At 46.5% G+C, this 21,224-nt stretch overlaps 1 protein-coding gene across 6 annotated transcripts in view; it reads left to right on the top strand.

Moving 5' to 3' along the window:
* The window catches only part of PEBP4 (phosphatidylethanolamine binding protein 4), a 212,133-nt gene that overhangs the window by 185,158 nt on the left and 5,751 nt on the right, over positions 1-21,224 (top strand). For all 6 annotated transcript variants that reach the window (XM_045005909.1, XM_045005905.1, XM_045005914.1 and 3 more), the window contains one exon: positions 1,808-1,924. In XM_045005909.1, coding sequence (XP_044861844.1) covers positions 1,808-1,924 — 117 coding nt within the window. The remainder of the gene's footprint in view (positions 1-1,807; positions 1,925-21,224) is intronic.

The raw sequence follows: 21,224 nt of genomic DNA, 5'->3' as shown, positions 1-21,224 counted from the left end.
TAAAAATACAAGCTAATATTTAACAACATTTGGGAAGGGCACCGGGGTAGCATATAAATCACCATCATGTTAGGAGGAAACCTCGATTTTTGTGGAACAGGGGATTTGATGGTGGTGTTTTCATAGCCATCAGCAGCTGGCCTGTCAGATGACCCAGCTCCTGCAACTGGATTTCAAGAGAAGAAAGCAGGTACAGACCCCTAACTTGTCTGCTTGTTTCTCACATCTTGGCTGGCCTTCTCTGATATCTTTAATCCAACTCGGCCTGTGGGTGTTAGTCATTTTTTGTGTTACAATATTAACTAGGGACCCCATTGTGCTAGGCATTGTGTAAAAGCATAATAAGCGACAGTCTCTGCCCAAAGGAGCCTACAGTCTAAACAGACAAAAGTCCCCAACTTGACCGTAAAACTTTCGTTTCCCTCTGAGGTTTGGTGTATGAGGACTTCAAAATGTTGACTGTTCCTTGCACTATCCTGCCTGTGTCTGTAGAATCAAAACCCTGCTCACTGCAGGAGAATCTGTAGGATACTCGGGTCCAACAAAGAAATAGTTGAAAAGAGTGAGAGTTAAGGTTTGTTGTGCAGAGAGTAAAAGATTAGTATTTACCGGGGGCCATAGGGATGCACAGCATTCCACACTGTACAGATTCAAACGTGGCCCCCGACCCAAGGAGTTTACAGTCAAACACAGGCAGGATGAGGTCAGACTAGATGATCACAGTGGTCCCTTCTGGCCCTTGCAATCTATGAGAGGATGGGGCAAGAGAGCAGGGGTGAGCAGCAGGATCATGGGACAGAAGGAGGCTGCTCTGGGGAGTAGCGGGCAGCGTAGAAGAATATGCACAGCTGGGGATGGGGATGGAGAGCAGGCGGGCTGGGAGCCGAAATGTGGGGTTAGGGCAAGACTGTGTGCAGGTGAGGAGCTTGAATGTGATGCCTTCAGGGGCAGGGGAAGGCGTATGAGGGGATACAGGGAGGTCTGGGCAGAGGCAGTCCAGGCACTAGGCGCAGGCAGAGTGCTCTAGAGCTTTGGAGCTAGGGCGGGGGCTGGAGAAGCAGGTGGGGTCGAATGGGAGGTTGTTTCAGTGGAGGGGAAACAAGAATGTGCTTGCAAGCAGGTGGCAAGGGGCCAGATGGGTGGAAGATAAGGGAACGGGAGGGGCTGGGAGAAGGAAGGCGGGAGGGGAGAGGATGGGGCACAGGGGACACATACGATGTGTCTTAGCAGGGAGACACCTGAGATTGCACTGAATTTCTTCAGCTCTCTTTGTAACAACATGCTCACCTGAATACCCCAGCAGGGTGGTAACTGCCCTGCCCCCCTCTCCATACTAACCATGGGCCGGGCCTCAAAGCCTTGCTTGGCTCATGGCTGTGGAGAAATAGAGTAGCCCCATCCTCTTCTCTAATGTCAGAGGTATTTTGATGCATGCAGTGCTGCGCTGGGTCCCTTTACACAGGCTTGTGGAGTCCATTCTCGCCGAGCGGTGCCAAGCAGTCGCCTCCAAGGAGCTCCCTGAACTCCTGGACAAGGCAAGGGGAAGCCGCAGAGAGGGCTTGAAGCTGCAACCTGGGATCAATAGTGCAACAGCTCATGCAAAGCACGGGGACTGGGCGGAATACAGTCCCTGGCTGTGAAGTTACTGGAAGCGAGGAGCAAAGAGGGTAATGGCGTGTGGGGAGATTTTTTTCCCCTGAAAATCCCAGTTACATATAAATTGTACCATACACACCTGGGGTATGTGACTATGGGGATGGAATTTGGGCCAGGCACTAGCCTCATCCACTGTGTTTTCTCTGTCCAGACTATGGCCGCCCCACACCTCCATCCCAGAGCGGGTACCATCGCTACCAGTTCCGTTTGTATGAGCAGCCGGCTCACGAGGCCATATCCCTAAGTCCAGAGGAAGAGGCATCTTTGGGTAAGAGATGACCCGCCTTCTCTGTGTGCTGCTGAGCTTGCAGTCTCTGTCTGTCTGTCTCTGTTAGCATAGCTAACATCCGACGGGAATGATCATTTCATCATCTCTCTGCACATTTGTTATTTCACCATCTCCCAGCTCAGCGCGGTCAGGTTTTCAAGCTGGGAAGCACCCGAGGACCCCAATAGAAAATACCCCCCCAGTAGAGGCATGCATAGCTATGTACTGCAGAACAGGCAGAGACTCTTGGTCCCAATCTGCATGGGTGCCATCAACAGGAAAGCACCAGTGCTGGCTGGGTAGAGGCGGCAGCAGTTGCCCAGTAGGAAAACAAAAGGTGCTTGAGCAAGTTTGGGGAAAGGGCAAAAATTAGGGTCACTCCAAGTGGCAAAACCCCAACGTGCACTTACCCCATCGGCTTCAGTGGAGTGGGTCCTCATTTACACTAGGGAGAGGAGAATCCCACCCCCACACAACGCAAAAGACATTAGAGCTCATAGGGGCAGTAGAGAAGCAGAAGATTCTATGCTTGCCTGGATTCCTATTTGTACCGGCAATAGACACATATTTTCTTGCTGTCCAGGTTTCTAACATGATTCCCCTGGTGAATGTGGATGGATACAATGAGGCTTGGCAGAATGCAATTTTTTAAAATAATTTTGGTGGATAATATCGCTGTTCATTTTTAAGCTTTTTTTTACTTTTATCTATTTAAATTTTCACAATTGCCCAAAATTATGGAGGGAGGGCGTCAGATAATAATTATTTAATGACAGAAGATGTTGAGATTCAAAACCAGAACACATTATCACCATTAAAACACAAATTGTCGCCATCACGTCAAAATATACAAAGTAAATGTCCTTAAATCAACCTATAATAAATTCTTAAGCAGCGTTTTTCTTTCTTTGCCTATCTATAAATATTGATTCTCACTGATGGAAATATTTTTGTCAGTTTGTGTGTGCGCAGTGAAATAGATGTTTACCAATATTTATTAATGAAAATCTAATCCTTCCAAGCCTAGATATGAGAGACCCCTTTTTATATCTGTGAAGTGTATTGTGTCCCTTCTTGACCCTATAAACATCTGATTTAGACAACAATGATGAGGTAGTTTGCATGCTGTGGAGCTGGGCAAATAGAAGATGTTTTAGTCTGAGGGCAATTACAACCCCACCCCTACCCCCCAAAAAAATTAATTTGGGGCCAGACCAAAAATGGACATTTTTGGTGAAATCAAAAAGTCGACAAAAATTGTTTTGAGTCAAACAAAATGAAACATTTTGATGTTGTCAAAACAAACCATTTTGTTTGACCCGAAATGTTTTGCTTAGTTTTTGAGCATTTTTAAACATATTTGAATTTTTTAAATTAAAAGCTATGAAAATTTTGAAATGAAAAGTCATTTTGAACCAAAAAACGAGAATGTTTCTTTTAGAAAATGTCAGAATGAACTGGTTAGATTTTTTTCTGATTTTTCCCCTCAGGTTTCATTTCTAAACAAACAATTCAGCAAAACGTTTGTCACCAGATTTGCATTTTTCAGTGAAAAAATTGGTGTGCGAAACATTTTGCCCAGCTCTAACTCACAGTCCCCTCCCATCTGGCAAAATTTAGTCATGGTATAAGTGAGTGCAACTCCAGTGATTTCAGTGAGCTGCAGATCCCCAGAATAAGGGACAGAATTGATTGATTGACCTTCTCCCCAGGTGTAACACCATTAACTTCAACCGAGTTATGGCAGGGAAGAATTTAGCCTATCATGTCACATTTCCCCTGCTCACGGGAAATGGTCTTCTCCAAACACCATGATTTTGGTTCTGATCACTGTGCAGAGATTGTGTGTGTGTGTGTGTGTGGTTTTTTTGGTTTGAATATTGCCAGGTTCTGGACTAACCCCACGGACTCAATGTGTACAGACACTCTGAAGGTGCTTGGTCACGTATCCTATTGCTTGCTGCAATGTGTGTAGTTAAATAAGAGAACAGCAATTTTAGATAATTCACCTGTGCTGGTGCACAGAAAAGGGCTGGCAAACTTTGTGGAATCAGGAATCGTCTTTTTAAGAGAACAGGAGAGAAAAGTTCATGTAATACTTCATTACTGTTTTATTTACTTTATTTACTGTCCAAGCAGCTTGCGGTCTAGTTCTGGCACAGATGTTCTAGACACAGATAACACACCATGCAATGATGACACATGAGGTGGAGAACTTTTCCCAAGGTCATTGCTGGGATAATCCTCATTCCTGGTACTTCTGTGGTGGGTTGCATCTAAGGATCTCAAAGCACTTTGCAAAAAGTCACACTTTAGTCTCAAATTCACAGGCAGAAGCAGATGGGGAAACTAATGCACAGAGAGGTGGAGCCCAGGGTCAGAACAAGTCTGTGGGAGAGCCACTGAGAGAACCCGGGAGTCCTGACTCCCAGTGCCATGCCTTAATCATGGGATCATCTTCCCTCGCATCCTCCTCTGTGGATGAAGCATGTTTTAGGGATGAATTCATAGGGGGAGTGAGAGGTCACAAGAAGAGGGAGATGCAGAAAAACGCAGGGGAACAGGAGCATAAAAAGGAGGAAGGGAGCAGTTAGGAGGGCCTGGAGTGAAGGGAGTGAGAGGGTCAGTGGAAAGCAACAGGAGGATTGGTGTAAATGGAGTAGGAGGACAGCATGGTTGTAGATTCAACGTTGTTCTTACTGAAGCTGCCAGGGTTAGAAACGTGAGGGTCAATGAGGGAAGAAAAGCAGAGCTGACACAGGGAAGGAGCAGAGTGGAGGCAGGGCTGATATGGTGTGAAGAAATCCCACTGTGGAGCAGGCATTTCCTTAGAAACCCTCCATGGATGGAGCACATGCAGGATGAGGGGCTAGTAAAGCACTCTCATCCTCTTACCTCCATGGTGCCAGGGGGCCAGGCAGCGGGTCACGAGAACTATAAAAACAGCCAGCACCATTATTATTATTTATTTGTATTGCCTCAGTGCCTCAGAACCCCTGTCCTGGACAAAGCCAGTTCCTGCCCCAAAGAACTTTACAATCTCAATACAAGACAAGAGACAACAAATAGAGACGGACAGATAGACGGGGAGTACAAGGAAATAATGAGACGATATTGGTCAGCGTGAGGAGCAGAGGTCTCACCCAGTGGCCTAACCATTGTCACGTTTTTTGTAGAGGAGAGTTTTAAGGAGGGATTTGAAGGAGGTTGATGAGGTACCTTGGTGGATGTTTATGGAGAGAACAAAAGATAGCAGGATGATGGACAGAAATCCTCTGAACCAACAGTCAAAGAGAGGATACGGCATGCTGTGGAGGAGGAGGGCTCTCTGTGTGGGGCAGACAGCAGCCCTAATAATGTGTGCATCCTACGATACCGGTATGTTCCCCCATTCCCTCCATTCCACCCTGGCCAGACTTGTTTGTCTCATGCACTTGTTAGGGCTTCTCTTGTAGGCTGTATGCTCTTTGGAGCAGGGCAGTGGAGTGGAGAAAATCAGTGTTGGAGCAGGGCTTTCCCCAAAGACTTGTGTTTATGGTATGTTTGTACAGCACCTCACACAATGGGGCCTGACTTGGTGTTTCTGCAGTAAGACAGATCCCAGCAAGAGCCTAGTTCTACTTCAGGAGGCCCAGCGTCATGCAGATGCCTTCGAAGGGGTCCCTAAAAGGAGCAGGGCTGGTGTACCTTTTGGGATGAGGCTCAAGGAGCCACTGTTAAGAGTTGTAAAAAACCACCCAACCGGCCAGTTCTAAATCACTTGGGTAGCGGAATCCCAGGTGAGGAGAGGTCTCAAGGGCTGTGAAATGCTGACAAATCCTTGCTGGCACGTCCCCAAGTTCAAGCAGTTTCATCAGCGACACCTCCAGGCTATTATGCATATCAGGTGGTGAGATAAACATCAGGAATAATGAGATTTGGCAATGGAGTTGCACAAACAGCCCCGAAACATTGCTCATAAACTCCCTGCCTCACCAAGCCGGGCACGTCCTCCTCATGGAGAGATGACCAGGGTCCCAAAGAAAACTGCCGCATCACGAACTTTTCACAGGCAGGAGATTAAGCGACAGGCAGAGGGAAAGCTGCAGGGATGCCCTGCAAGGTGGCCTCACCCATGGTGACATACTGGAACCTCTGGCAACAAACAAAATCCACATGCAGAGCCAGAAAGTTCTGCAAAACAAGCGCCTTGCGAGCAATGAGAGAATAGGGGTCAGGTGCATCTAGCAAATTATACTGTGCTTCCCTGCCCTACCCATGCAATTAGTTTTGTTATTATTTATTCTTTGTATTAGGCACCTAGGTGTCCCAGCCATGGACCAGGATGCACTAGGCATTGTACAAACACAGAACAAAAAGATGGGTGCAGCTCCCAAAGAGTTTACGTTGAGCATTGGCCTGCTAAACCCAGGGTTGTGAGTTCAATCCTTGAGGGGGTCATTTAGGGGTCTGGGGCAAAAATCTGTCAGGGATAATACTTGGTCCTGCTGTGAAGGCAGGGGGCTGGACTCAATGACCTTTCAAGGTCCCTTCCAGTTATATGAGATAGGTATATCTCCATATAATAATAATAATTTACATGGAATGAGCCTCTTCAGCTGCCTTGGCTACAGGGGGGAAGTTTACAAATCCTCCCCACCAAAGCATCAATCAGATCAGTAATTCTCGACCTTTGTAATACTGTAACTCCCTAGTTTCAACACGGCCTATAAGCTCACAGAAGTTCTTCTTAACATGAAGGAGTGCGTGAATGCACCTAGCATTCAGCACACAGTCTGTAGCTAGATGTAGCTGCAACATTCCGATCCAGTGATCTCCTGTGCTTCAGGGGTGACTGGATCCAGTATTTTGGATCAGCTCGTAAAGACCCTGTGGCCAGCTGCAACGTTTACACCTTGACCTGGTTCTGAATTTTCCAGAATCTGAGGGCCAGATTTACAAGTGGTGTAAATCAGGGTAGCACTAATGAAGTCAGCAGGGCTACTCCAATGTACATCAGTCATGGATCTGACCTTTGTGAGATAATTAGACTCTGGTGGGGTTGCTTCAGGGCCATCTTTATCAGTGGTAAATGCTATTGATGTTCCTCATAGTTTGGAAGTCTTTAATTTTGAACATTACATCAGAGGTGCTTATAAAAATAACGTTTTATCATGTTTTCAATAGAAACTGATATAGTGAAGCCAGAACTACAAGCATATTAAATGTAGAATCCATTGTGGAAAAAATCAATTAATAGCATATCATTGACTAACTTATTTAACAAATGGCTATATTAACCAATATCTCATATCCTAGATTAAGCTATAAAGCAATAGGCAGGCACAGTAGTCTAAAAGAAAGCTAATTTATTAAAGCAAACAATTCAAAAATACCCAATTGAGTTTGCCCATATCTAGCCAGCGTCTTAAATCCATCCCAAATACATACTCTCATGGTCAAACGGTTGGCCTGGATATGAGTCTTTGTTTATAAACTCCCATGTTGTACCAGCAAGGAAGAATCCAGTTCACTCTGTAGGTATATTTACAATGGATAGCTCTGATATGCTTATCTATCTATCTATCTATCTATCTGTCACCAGACATACCCATCTATTTATCTGTCTTATATCATATCTGACATGGTCCCAGTCATCTTAGTATATAAATCCATGGAACACCCCAATCCATCTGAATGAAGGTTACTCCAAGACTTTGTTCCGATATATTAATATATCCAAAGTATTTTGGCTTAAACCATACTGGAAAACACATAGACATTTCTGTCACTAATAGAGATGGGCTCTGGTAACAAAATTGAGAACCAGATCTAGGGTTTTCAGCCCACCTCAGGGTTTTGGTGGGTTGGGAAGGTTCCTGTGTTGAGTTAAGGGCTTGCCCACTGTAGAAAGCACGATCAGCTATGAAATCTGGATTTGAACCAGGGCAGGTTTGGATGCAGGGTTTTGGTTCAGGCTCATGCTAGTCACTCCACCCACCAAACCTCTTCTAAAGGCCCGACACAGTAGGAGCGGGAGTTATTTTGCATACCCCAGCCAGCATTGTCTGAAGGAGACAGAAGATACACAGAATCTTTGCAAGTAATTAAACATAGTAATCCTGGATCCTCTCTAATTAACAAAGAGGAAAGTGTGGGACCTGCACAGCCCCAGAATGTTGTTCCGTGATTATGTGACAGTTGATTTCTAATTATTCCATATGCAGATGATTTCTCTCCTTAATCCTGTGTCTTCCTAACTCCTCACACACTAGATCCAGCTATTAGCAACATTCACTCATTTTCCCCTAGATGGATCGGGGAACTTTATCTGACTCATTCATCTCGAAGATAATTGGCCACTTACACTGTAAAGACACTTCATTTCAACAAGTATTTTGCGGAGAATGCTCCACTTTGTAACACATGCTGGGTTCTACCATTCAGTGACACTGTGGTGTGGAGGCACTATAGCAGGGTGGATCATGTAATATCATCTGGGGGCCGGCCGGAGGGGTAAGCAGCAGCAATGACTTTGTCCTGGTGATGGGAAAGGTAGGTTGGGAGACCTAATCAAAGAGCTTTCTGGCACAGACAGCTGCTGATCAGATAAAAGACTGCGTGACTTCACTGGGAGTTGTAGGTGTTCCGCACCTCTGAAAATCAGGCTGCTTAAGTAGGTGACTAAGTATGGATTTAGGTGCCTAACTTTAGGCAGCCAAGTTTGAAAATTTTGGCCTCAGGGCATGTCTACACCAAAAAAAACCCCAAAAAACAAACCCACAGCAGTGAGTCTCAGAGCCTGGGTCAATTGACTCAGGCTTGTGCTGCGGGGCTAAATAGCAGCGTACATGAAAACCCAGCAAGATGGGTGGGTCTCAGAGCCTGAGACCCAGCTCACGCCAAATATCTACACTGCTATTTTTAGCCCCGTAGCACAAGCCCCGCGAGCCTGAGTCAGTCAACCCAGGCTCTGTGCTTTTTTTCCCGCCTCGTCCCCGCCTCCCCCAGTGCAGGAGTACTTTTAGTGATTTGTCCAGGAGGACAGAAGACTTCAACCTCTTAACTTGACACGAGGGAGTGACCCAGTAATAGAATCCAGGAGTCCTAGAACGCCCAGCCCTGTGTTTTATCCACTAGACAAGGCACCCGCTCTATAGCAGATGTCCCATGGGACACAGAAAGCGCTCTACCACTGAAGCGCTCACCATGTACGCAATAGTTAGAACATTACAATGTACCAAAATATCAGTGGCTAATTCCGAGGATCTGTAACTCACATGTTTCAGATTACACTCCACTGGAACCTGATGCAAAATTTGTCACTCCCAGGTGCAAGATTTTTCACTTAAGCTACCTTTCATCCTGCTGTTGCATGGTCTGTCGAATGAGGGCTGTTAGAATTGCTTGGGCTGGGTCCAAAAGACCTGTAATATATTAGTATATCTTGTCACTGGACTCTCTGATACATTAGCATCACGATTTGTCCAACAGCTGTGCCAGGCTGTGTGCTGAAACTGTCACCGTAGAGGTCCGTTACTTAAATAGTTGGTGGAAGGTTATTTTTAACCTCTTTTCTACTGAATCACATACCTGGTGTGTCCAACAGCTGCTGCTGGATCTAACAAGCACCCCTCAGGGGCCTGTCCATTTGAACCCCCATGGACAACTGTTAGTGGGGCATAAGTCCTAGATGCATCCAAACAAAGGGCCAGATTCTGTCATCACAGGGGTTTTACACCATTGACTTCAATTACATTAATGCTGATTTACAGCACAGCATCAAACCCTCCATTGTTTAATACCTTTTGCAAATCTTTTCCATCTCTTACACTGAAACCCAAAGGCAATAAGCAGAAAAATGCAAATATGTGTTCTATAGCATGTTATAATTACATTAAAGCTCTGACGTCAGTTAACGGAAGCCAGGAAATGGAAATGGAAAGCTATTATCCAGGACTCAGACCACCCTACTCTTCCTAAGATCTGCCGGGTAAGAGCCACGCCAGATCACCCATTGCTCTAATACTGAAGCCCAACAGGAGTTGTTAGGGTCAGCCTTAGCTCTCAGTTTTCCATCTAGTCTTGCGTTAAACCAGATCCTTCTTGTCATTTTAGTATAGTATTTTTGTTGACTTAATAGAGCCCCGTGTATCTATTGAATAAACATGAATTGCCAATATATTCCATCTGTTCATTGCTGTCAGAATTAGTAGAAGGATGGGATACCTAATCAAAGTGCCTTCTACTTCATGATCAGATAGAAAGCTACATGCAGAGAACTGCTTTTAAGACTCATCAGTAAGACGAAGCAGATTGGAATCCATACTTTCTTTCATCCAGTTATGGAAGAAACCATGTGCAAATAGTTTCCATGATATTAGTATTCAATGCAGACTGACAAACATACGGTAGCAAACCCAAGGCCATCTAGGAGTTCAGTACTGTCACTCCTGCCATGTGCTTAGCCACTTGCAAGTTCAGGACAACAAGGGGGATAGAAGTCAGAGCCTCTTGCACCAAAAGCAAACATCTCCTGCCACGTTAGTTAAATAAGACTCTCCATTAGTTGTTAGCAATATAGGATCTATGAAACACAGGGAAGCAGTTCTTGCTGCATCCAGTAGATGGCAATGGTACATTTATCTAATTATCAAAGATATTTCCAAGGCACCTACCATGTACTCAAATAGTAAAGTGATGAGCACTAGATAGCTAGATAGATAATCTGCTTAGACCAGTGGTTCTCAACCAGGGGTACCCCTGGAGCTATGCAGAGGTCTTCCTGAGGATACATCAACTCATCTAGATATTTGCCTAGTTTTACAACAGGCTACAGAAAAAGCACTAGCGAAATCAGTACAAACTAAAATTTCATACAGACACTGAGTTGTTTATACTGCTCTATATATGATACACTGAAATTTAAGTATAATATTTATATTCCAATCGATGTATTTTATAATTATATGGTAAAAATGAAAAAGTCAGCAATACTTCAGTAATAGTGTGGCTGGGACACTTTTGTATTTTTATGTCTGATTTTGTAAGCAAGTAGTTATTAAGTGAGGTGAAACTTGCGGGTAGGCAAGACAAATCAGACTCCTGAAAGGGGCACAGTAATCTGGAAAGTTGAGAACCACTGTCTTAGATTATAGGCTTTATGCAGCACAATCCTTTAGAATATGTATTTTAAATTCCTTATCCTTGGTACTAATAATCCCAGAGATCATTAATTTAGATACTATTTTATCGGTCCAACAAAGGGAAATACTTGAGCAGTACAGTCAGGAGAAGAAAAGTCTCTCAGGTTGCAGCCAACACTGAGATGATACAATAAAATATTGATTTTAGGCATAACAGTTCTTTGACTTTTCATCTGTTTGGAACATAAAAAGAGAAGCTAGCCATTGGCTTAAACAGCCTGGCATGTGGATGAACTCAGATTATTACAATTGAAGCACTTTAAAGCTCTAATGTATCTATTAACGGATTGTTTAGATTTTGCAGTTCAGCTGATGGGAACAGTGAAACTAGGTTAGTCAGTTTCCCCTTCTGTTTCTATTAATTTTCACATCTCTGTGCACTAGCACAATACTGTTGGATCAGGGTTTCTAAATTTAAATTCCCTCCTAAAATGGGTCCATTGAAAATGAATGTAAAAGATCATGAAAAATTTTTTCTTCTCATTAGCCATTGATAAAACTTTCCCCTCCCACACACACAGCCACCTTGCATTTTGAGCATAAAATAAGCAGGCAGTGCCCTTTCAATAAAACAGAGGCCTGTCATCTTAATGGCAAGCCATTTGCTACACATAGACTCAGAGTGGGTCAGACCTCCAGAAGAGGGCACTAAACTGCGACCTATGTATGTTTTTTCCTCTTTGTTCAAATCAATGGAAAATAGAAAGGAACAAAATTAAAATAGCAAAAGATAAAAGTAAAATAACTCCTATTTTTTTTCCTCCATGGATGGGCACTTAGAGAAGTTTACAGTTATACTTAAGAATAGCAACTATTGGTCAGAAGACAGATGCTAAGATAGCTGACTGAGAAGTGGTCTAGATATATCCTCCAGTATGCGGGTAGGTAAGCAAATGGATCTGTCAGTCATGGGCCTGACAACCCTTACTAATGATAATTTACATAAACATAGCACCATTCACGCAGAGATCATAAAGCTCCTTACAAGGAGAAATTAAGTCTTGCAGCACAGTATCATCATCACCATTTCTCAGGTGGGGAAATTGAGGCACAGACAGAGTTAGGTGACTTGCCCAAGGTCACCCAGTAAGTCAGTGGTAGAGCTGGAAATAGACCCCAGAAGTCCTTTCAGTTTGTCCCTGGTCTCCCCATTAAACTCCACAATCTGCCTGATGCCACAGACAGGTTGGTCTGCTCCCTGAAGCTCTCATGACTGCCATCTCCTGGTGAGGCAACTAACCAGGTCCCTTTGAGCTGCTGTCTTGCCATCAAAATCCCATGCGTGAGGACAGCATCCATCTCACATGCTGCTGCAGGCTGGAGAGTAGTTGTGACAGACAAGTCACTGCACTCCCTGTCCCAACATGAAAGTTATCCTGGGTCGTTTAAATGCCTGGTCATGACTCCGCAGATACAGGCTCACGTGCTGTATGGACCCAATCCTCCTAAACAAATATAGCCACCATGTGGAAGTCTTCTCACAGCTTTAAATATCTCAGCTTGGGGCCTCACACAGTCTTCCGTGTGCCAAATCTTGAGGAAGTGTAAAGCGGTGTAGCTTTGGCTCCAGTGAAGCTATGCCATTATACACTAGCTGAGGGATGCAGCCCCATGTTTCTTACTGAAGATGGAAATACTGGGAGAACACAGTCTAGGAGGTACGTCAGGAATGTTGCTATGCAAAAGCCTTTCTCTCTCACTGGAAGCTCTCTCCAGCTTCACCCTGAGCTGAAAGGGTTACATCTATTTCATTTTCACTGATTAAAGATAATCTTTTGTGGTCTGTAGAATGTCAAACACACTCACCTAATCCACAACTTGGTCTAGCTTTGAACTGTTTGTTTAATATCTTCTCTGATGCACGAATAGAGGGAAACTCCCTCTCTGCACTGGGGAATTTAGTGATCCAGTGAAACCAGTAAGCTGACAAGTAAACTCAGCCCTGGGACCGTGTTGCTAAAACCAGCATATGACTTCGAGGGCATCTGGCGCTGCTGCTTTCACTCTCATGATCACAACTCATCCAGGCATCTCCTTCAAAATGGCGCTTAGCACAGAAGGCCAGAAGCACAAGAGTCCGATTGCTGGGCTTATGGTACATTTGCATGTATGTATACACTAGGAGTGCCCTTCTTCACACAGATAACTGGCAGGCAAGATGGAGCTGGATTGAGAGCCTGAATCTGGATTCAAACATCCTCCAGTTTCTGGTGTGTTTGGCCCTGGAGCTGTGATTCAGGCTTCACGCTAGAGCAACTTGCAGGTTAACAAGTGAGGTTGATATTGAGTCTTTCATTCTACCACCACATGGGGCACTAGCAAGGAGCTCACGGGTCATTTAGTCACAGAGTCTAAAAAATGCCCTGAGAGCTCCTTGTATCTGCTATTACATTCCTCTGAGCAATGGGGTAAAACCCTGGAGTTGAGTGGGTTTTATGGATTAGCAAACTGAGAATTTGCAAGCGTCTGCTGTGTTTTGTAAAATAAGGGAGAAGCCCACCGATGCCGAAACTACTGCAGTTAACAAGAGGACAAAGTCTGAGCCCTTTACTCAGCGATTACTCAACCCTTACTCTTTAGAAAATACCTAAATACAGCACGTTTGTACAGTGTGGCCCCTCTGTGGTGGTCCACAGATGAGAGCTGCCTGCTACTATTCCCAGGGCATGAGTGGTTTAGCTCAAGTGGCAAGAGTTGGTGCTTTTCATCCTGGGTTCAAATCCCATTAACATTCGGGGTGGGTATGTAAGATATGAATAAAAAGGAGAGGTTCCTACACCATGCATGAGAAAGGGAGTGCGGCATTTCAACCTGTGAGTTTTCTCTGGATTATTTAATGGCTGGTGTGTGAGTTGTAAAGGGGCAACTCACCTGTTCTAATTCTATGTGTTAGGGAGGGGGTATAATATTCTCTCTGATCACAGAGGGCGTGTATCACAGCAGTGTGATCACTCAGGATTGCAGTGATTGTCTGTGATGGGCCCTGTTTGCACTGGGAAACCGTGTGAGGTTCTTACTGGAGGGGGTATGTCTGGAGTGGTTTGCATTCGTCACATGTAATATAAATTGACATGATCAGCAGCTAAGAGGGAAGTAAAGGGAAAATCTGGATTATTAGACACCAGTTTGCTCGGCGGTGGGTGGGTGGACACAGCCCCTTTGCTCTCTGTGTGGTGCGTGCCATGACTGAATTGTAGGACACAACGCTAGAAAGTGGTGAGTGGAAATAAGGTGTACATTTTTAATGGTGAGAGCAATTAACCATTGGAACAATTTACCCAGGGTCGTGGTGGATTCTCCATCACTGACAATTTTTAAATCAAGATTGGATGCTTTTCTAAAGGATCTGCTCTAGGAATTATTTGGGGCAGGTCTCTGGCCAGTTATAAGGCAAGTCAGACTAGATGATCACAATGGACCCTTCTGGCCTTGGAATCGGTGAGTGCCATTAACATCCATGGAAGCTGAGGGTGTTCGACACCTTGTAGGATCAACTCCCTGATTTTCTCAAAAGCACATATTTCTTCTTCCTCATTAGGCCTTTTATTCACACAGACCTCTAGGCCTGATCATTGCACTTACTCTGTTAAGGACGAATCATGCAAGGTGCTGCATGCCCTCAACTTCCATGGTCGGGGTGTTGAGGGGGCTTTTAGGAACAGGCATTCGGCACCCTGCCTAACCGGTTCCTTAGTGACTGTATTATGGGAGATGCTCTGCTTTGCGGCCTTCCCCCCAGTTTACTCAGGGGTAAGGACACTCGGGAGGGCAGTTATTCCAGGGATTATCAGTGTTTCCTGACCTAGGAGGAATACTTAGGCAGCCGTGTCCCTTGTTGGTGAGTGGGTGTGTCTGTTGGGAGTGGGATTTTCACAAGTACTCCGTGCAGTCACTGCTAAAACTCCCATTGTCCTCACCTGAGCAGGGTTGGGCCAGTGCTGAGCAACTGGGAAAACACCCACCCTATGGAGGGTTCTTCTGAAGTGGGCTCTGCAGCTGCCCTCTGCCAGACATGACTCCTCTTTGCTCCTTACTGGGCAGCACAAACAGATTCCCACTAGCGCCCGTGTGAAAAAATTCTGATTTTCACAAGTGTTCACCATGCTACTACCCCTTGGAGGAATTGCCCCAGAAGGGAACGTTGCAGAGAAACAGCAGATGTGAGTACCCAGAAGGGCAGCTTTCCCCCACAGCACCCAGCGCCCTGTCTCAGGCATGCTGTCAAAGCACCATGCTCTTTGGGGGATATTTCTTTCGCCCAGTGCTAGATTCACATCGGGGCTGTGCCAGTGACTCACAAGACAACATTGTGCAAGGCACTCCTTGGGGCTCAGTTCCACCCACCTGGAAAATCGGGTAGAACCAGGACCTGGATGAGAAGCAGAGGCTGCATCCCAGCCAGGCCACTCTGGGATAAATAACTCAGCCACAGCACCAGCACCGGAGCACAGCTTCCTGTGGGTTAAAATTCCACAGGGGGACCCCGAGCTTTTGGTCTCCTGGCAAAGCCTCAGTGAGAGAATAGAGACATTAAGGAGCTAGGCAGGTATAAAAGCTGCTTAATAACACTAATAATCATCATCTTAACTCTCATGGGGCAGAGGGTGACCAGATGTCCCGATTTTATAGGGACAGTCCCGATTTTTGGGTCTTTTTCTTATATAGGTTCCTATTACCCCCCACCCCCATCCCGATTTTTCACATTTGCTGTCTGGTCACCCTAGTGGGGCACCACGTGGCAGAGCTATGGTAGTGACCCACCTCCGCCTAAGGCCCTGTCTACGTGGCAGCCCAGACAGCGTGAGGCTGAACCATGTCTAAACAGGGTGCTCTCTAGCAGAGCGCTGCTGGTGCTGGGCCCAGCCCAGACCCGCTGAAGTCAATCAGAGTTTTTCGATTGACTTTGGATCTGGCCCCTGTGCAGGACAGAGGGAAAAGAACCACATTACAAGCTGCTGCCTCAGCCTGTGCCCTAGACCCTGTTCTAGCAAACAGAGTTAGAGTGACCGCAGCCATGGTCCCCTATTACTGGCTGGAGCTGTAAACAGGAAGCTGCCCTGATTGTACTGAATGACCTGAGGGTTCCCCTGGGCAGCAAGCGAGGAGACCTAGTTCGTGTCTGGCAAGCAGCTTCTTGCCCAGACTGCTGAGCCCTCAAGAAGATGGGCCACCTCTGGATATGTTTCTACGGTGTAGTAGGAATACTTTTGTGGTTAAAGTACAGGACAGGGGGTGTCCAGAGCTCTGAGTCCTACTCCTGACTCTGCCTCCAACACTTTCTGAGACCTTGGGTGAGTCATTCAACCTCTCTGCTTCAGTTTCCTGTCTGTAAAATGGAAATAATGCCTACTGGGAAGAGGTGTTTTGAAGCCAAGTAATGAGCACTTTGAGCTCCTGCAATGGGAGGTGCTGTAAAAGCACTGAGTATCAGAAGGAAATCCAGGAGCCTTGCACAGAACCCCAGACAGTGCAGAGAGCTGCAGTGAGGCATCAAGAGCAGGAGACAGCACTGGTTTGCAGCAGTTGCAGACCACTTCTCTACACACCTCTTAGAAAGTGCTCAGCAACTCTAGTTCCATAAAAGGTGGAACAAGCCCACAAACTGCAGCTGCGGCCCCTAAATCTTACAGAGCCAGCCCCGATTCCTCCAAGCCTCCAGATTCAGTCCGCACAATAGTCCCAATCCCATCCCTCCAGCTGAAGGACAGCAGCCGCAGCAAAAGAGGAAGGAACAAAAATCCCTACAATCCTCAATACCCTTCCAAAGTTTGGGCCAAACTTCTCAACTAACTTCCCAGTCGGAATTGCCACTCGGCAGATATTCCTTGCAAGTAATTGAACCGGTGCTGCAAATCCAGCATTTTTCAGCAGCATTATCCAAAGTGTAGAAGTCTCTGGGTTTTATTTAATGGTAAAAAGGACTCCCGCCTACCTCTGCTGGGACATCATTAATCTTTGCAGAAAAGCATCAGGTCTCCTATCACTGAGAACATCCCCGGTGATGAGGCAGATAAATTACACAACGCAAACTGCCCTCTGAGCTCTGCTGATATCAGGATGGAGTTTGATTCCCACTTCTGCAATGGTGCCAGCGCTGTGCACGTGAGACCTTCCATCAATGGCTGGAGAGAACTCACCTCCAGACCCTATGATCCAGGATTCGTAGTGACTGGTTCCCCCCTCAACTTACACCAGGTACATCGCTGACTTCAGCAGAGTCAGTCCAGATTTACACCAAGGTTCAGTGAGAACAGAACCAGGCACATTTAGATTTTCAGGAGGCCAGTCAGCCTGCGAGCTGCTTGGTCCTTAAGAGCACGTGAGAGACCTTATGTTCTGGTGGCAGCACGAGTCTGGAGCAAATATAAACTTGCTCTGCTCACTAGCTTCCCTAGTGAGCAGTGATGGAGCAGGAATGGGATGTGGGGGAGTGGTGCTATGAAAGTGCATTTTAAATAACCCAGTCCCATGAGAGAGAGCACTGTCTAGCAGTTAGTCAGTGAAGCGGGCATCTGGCCCAGAAGCCCCAATTCTGCCAGTGTGAGCACGGGAAAGTTGCTTCCGCTCCCTTGTGCCTCAGTTTCTCCATCTGTACAATGGGGATAATGGGGCTGTTGTGAAAGGGAGTGTTTGTGGAGTGTTCTCAGCTCCTCGGACTGCAGCAAACACTTAGATAAGGGTGAAACCCTATGATATAATCCTCCAGGAAATGAGCTTGAAAATGGACCAAAGGAAGCATGAAACCTCTTACTGTTCTAGAGGGGAGGGGGTCATGGCCCTTCTGACCCCCCCCACCCCCAATCTAAAGCCGTTCTCTCTCCTACCCCTGGCTGTTAATCAAGAGCTTTGGTGAATCACCAGCACCAAGCATTAGTGAATCAATTAGGCCATTCGGTGTCAGAGCAACAGAGTGGTTCAGGGACTGTCAAATATTTGCAGAGAGAAATCACTCTGCGTGCTGGGGGGCGGAGGAGTGAGGCGGTTTCACTGGGCTCCCGCTATGCTATAATATAATGTCTTCAGCTTAGCCAGCCAGCATGGGGGTTAGCGGGACAAGGGAGGGGCTGTTTTACTCTAGCTGCAGATAGTCTTGCTAGGCTCAAATATTTAAAAAAACCCAAACCAAACCCCCCAAAACCATCCTGGAAAGTCCAGTTCTGGACTCAAGGGCTAGGGGTCACCTCAGGCATGGCAGGAAACTTGGCACCAGGGGGTTAGGGATGTGTGTGTGGGGGGCGGTTCTTCAGCATGTGGGGCTGGGGGGGAGAACATCTTAGGCACATGGGGCTAGGGGGTGTCTCAGGCATGCAGGGTTGGAGGGGCATCTTGGCCCTCTGAGGCTGGTGCTGTCTCGAGCAGCCAGGGCTGTGGTCATCCCAGGCACTGTAGGGGAGCGGGGCGATGTCATGGGTAGCAAGGCTCAGGGAAATCCCGGGTTTGATTTCTGGTCTCAAAGCTATGATGTCAGCCTGTGAGAGCCATTTTCAGAATCACCCAAGCACACCTCTGCTTCCTGACCACTGAGATCTGTTGCCCATCAGGCAGTATGTGGTCACAGAGCTGTTTCTCTGGACTTTTAGCCACCCAGCTCATTGCTGGGCAAGGTGGGATATACGCCGTGCTTTCCCCGAGGACAACATGAGCCTCACCAAGGGACAGACCAATGTGGTCACAGGTGGGAAAGTAGGTCAGAAAAAAACCCTCTTCCTGCAATGCTCAGTGTGTGTCTGGGGGCATGTGCCTGCAGTGCTGTAACGACCCTGTGCCTTTCTCTCGCTCCTTTCATCCAAGGCTCTAAAGGGATTTATAAACATTAATTAAAGGTTCCCAACATCCTTAGGAAATGGGGAAGTATCTGAGGTTCAAGCTACCACTGAATAAAATGGGGATCAGATGTACGTACCTCCAGTACTTAAAGTGGTCTGACAAAAGTGGAGGGTAAGACAGCGCTTCAAGTGCCACCCTTCAGCAAGCCAGCTCCAATAAAAAAATTGTTTCCAGGTCCCTAACAGCCCTCCTCACACGCACACTTTAAACACCGTCTACCTCTTGGGTTTGCAAAGCACTTTCAAGTCCTCCCATGAAAGGCACTAGAGAAAGGCAAAGTATCATTATTATGAGCATTATTATTGGTATTACAGTGATGCCTAGAGACTGCCGCTGAGATCAGGCCACCACTGTGCCAGGCTCTGTACAAACACATAACGAGAGGCAGTCTCTGCTGAAGAGCTCACAGGCTAAATAGACACGACAAAAGCAGGAGAAAGAAGAGAATCGTTACCCCCACTTTACTGCTGAGGGAAACGAGGCCAGAGAGATTAACTGATGTGCTCAGGGTCACAGTACCGGATGCTCCAGTGTAGTGGATAGTTATGGAATAACCTACCCATAGAAGAAGTTTCTTCTGAACCCCCATCAGTTAGTTTGGTTTAAGCCCTGACACAGGAGGGCTTGTATCCTTTTTTCAATGTTTTATTTAACTAGGGATGTTCTCATCATGCAGATAAAAATCTGATCCTGGTTGGAACCCCACTAAGCGCCTATCCTCACTGAGATCTAGTGGCAGAGGGTTCCACAGGGATGCATTGTATCATAAAAGGATGTCCTTTTATCAGCTTTCAATCGGTTATATTACAGTGTCATTGAAAGTCTCTTTGCTGTAGTAGTATGAGGAATGATAGATAGGAGCCCCCGATTTACCTCCTCTACACCACTTATTACTTAGATTGCAAACTTGCGGCAGCAGGCGACATCTTTTTGTTCTGTGTTTGTACAGTGCCTAGCACAAGGGGGTCCTGGTCTGTGACTGGGGCTCCTCGGTGTTATCTCAGTACAAATAATTAATGGTCATAATAATATTTTGTTTGCCTCGATGATGATGACGTATCATTTGTACTGCAGGGGTCCCTAGAGGCCAGGCCCGCCGTTGTGCTAGGTGCGGTACAAATGGATCACAGAGACAGTCCCTGCTCTGAAGAGTTTCCATTTCTCTCGTCATTTCTCTCCTCTCAAACCTAAACAGTGCCAGACTTTGCAATCTCTCTTCAGACAGAAGTGGAGAAGGCAGGAACTAACAGTGTCTTAGAGCCTGAGGCCTGCCATGTCAGACAGGAGATGATTTTTTTACCGACATAGTTATAGTAGTACAAGCAGTTACACTGCTATAAAGGTACCTTATACCAGTATAGCTTCTTCCCCTTCCCATACGGGACAAACTATTCTGGGATATAGCACCTTTATCCGGATGTAACTGTGCACACGCTAGGCTGAGCTGCTTTAACGATGCTGCTGTAGTTAAAGCAGTGCAACTTTCTAGTGTAGACAAGGCCTGAACTCCCCTGTGCCCCCTGGAAGGGGTCCCTGCAAGTCAGGAGCAAGACAGATTGCTGGGAGAAGCTGGTGCTGACACTGACTGTGGGTAAACAGTCTCCTTGCCCTTCAGTCCAGCCCGCGCTACCCTCCCATGCACATACAGATAAAAGGAAAGCAAGGCCAGTGGGGATCTCGGCCGCAGCGCGAGGAGTATGCCAGCATGCAGCACAGCTTGTTCTCAGACTCACAGCCAGCCTCTTCTCCACGGCACGTACTGACGTGCAAGGCTCCTAGGCCTCTGCAACAAGCCAAACACAGAATCAGTTCCCATTTACACACAGGCTTGCTTCACACAGAGAGAGCGCCCCATTGGGGGGCAGCACAGGGAAAGGTGAGTGAGCTAGCACTGCACGCAGTGTGTGCCTCCACGCCCCGTCAAGGCGGTGACCCATACGTTCCATGATCAACACTTCCTCAAGGCTAACCTAAATCTGACAGTCTCATGGAAAAAAGAAGGCTCTGACAGTAGAACAGGGGCTTTTTTGCTCTTGCCCAGCTGCAGAACCACAAAGCACTCAACTGCACGGTCCCTTCTCTAAGGCACTGACTCAACTCGGGTCAGTGGCCCTGTGTGAGTCCTCCTACCGCTTGTGGCAGGAAAGGGGAGGGGCCTGAGTCAGGATGCAGCCCCCACTGCTCACTCGCTCTGGGCTGGAGCCATTGTCTGTGAGGCACACGATGAAGTAATGCCAGTTAGCTCAGCTGTTTTGCAAAAGCACCAGGGATGGTTGGCGTGAGATTTG

This window comes from Mauremys mutica, chromosome 2, assembly GCF_020497125.1.
Source record: "Mauremys mutica isolate MM-2020 ecotype Southern chromosome 2, ASM2049712v1, whole genome shotgun sequence".
In the NCBI taxonomy this organism is placed as follows: domain Eukaryota; kingdom Metazoa; phylum Chordata; order Testudines; family Geoemydidae; genus Mauremys; species Mauremys mutica.
Note: the sequence above shows the minus strand (reverse complement) of the source record. Positions and strands in the feature narration are given on the sequence as shown.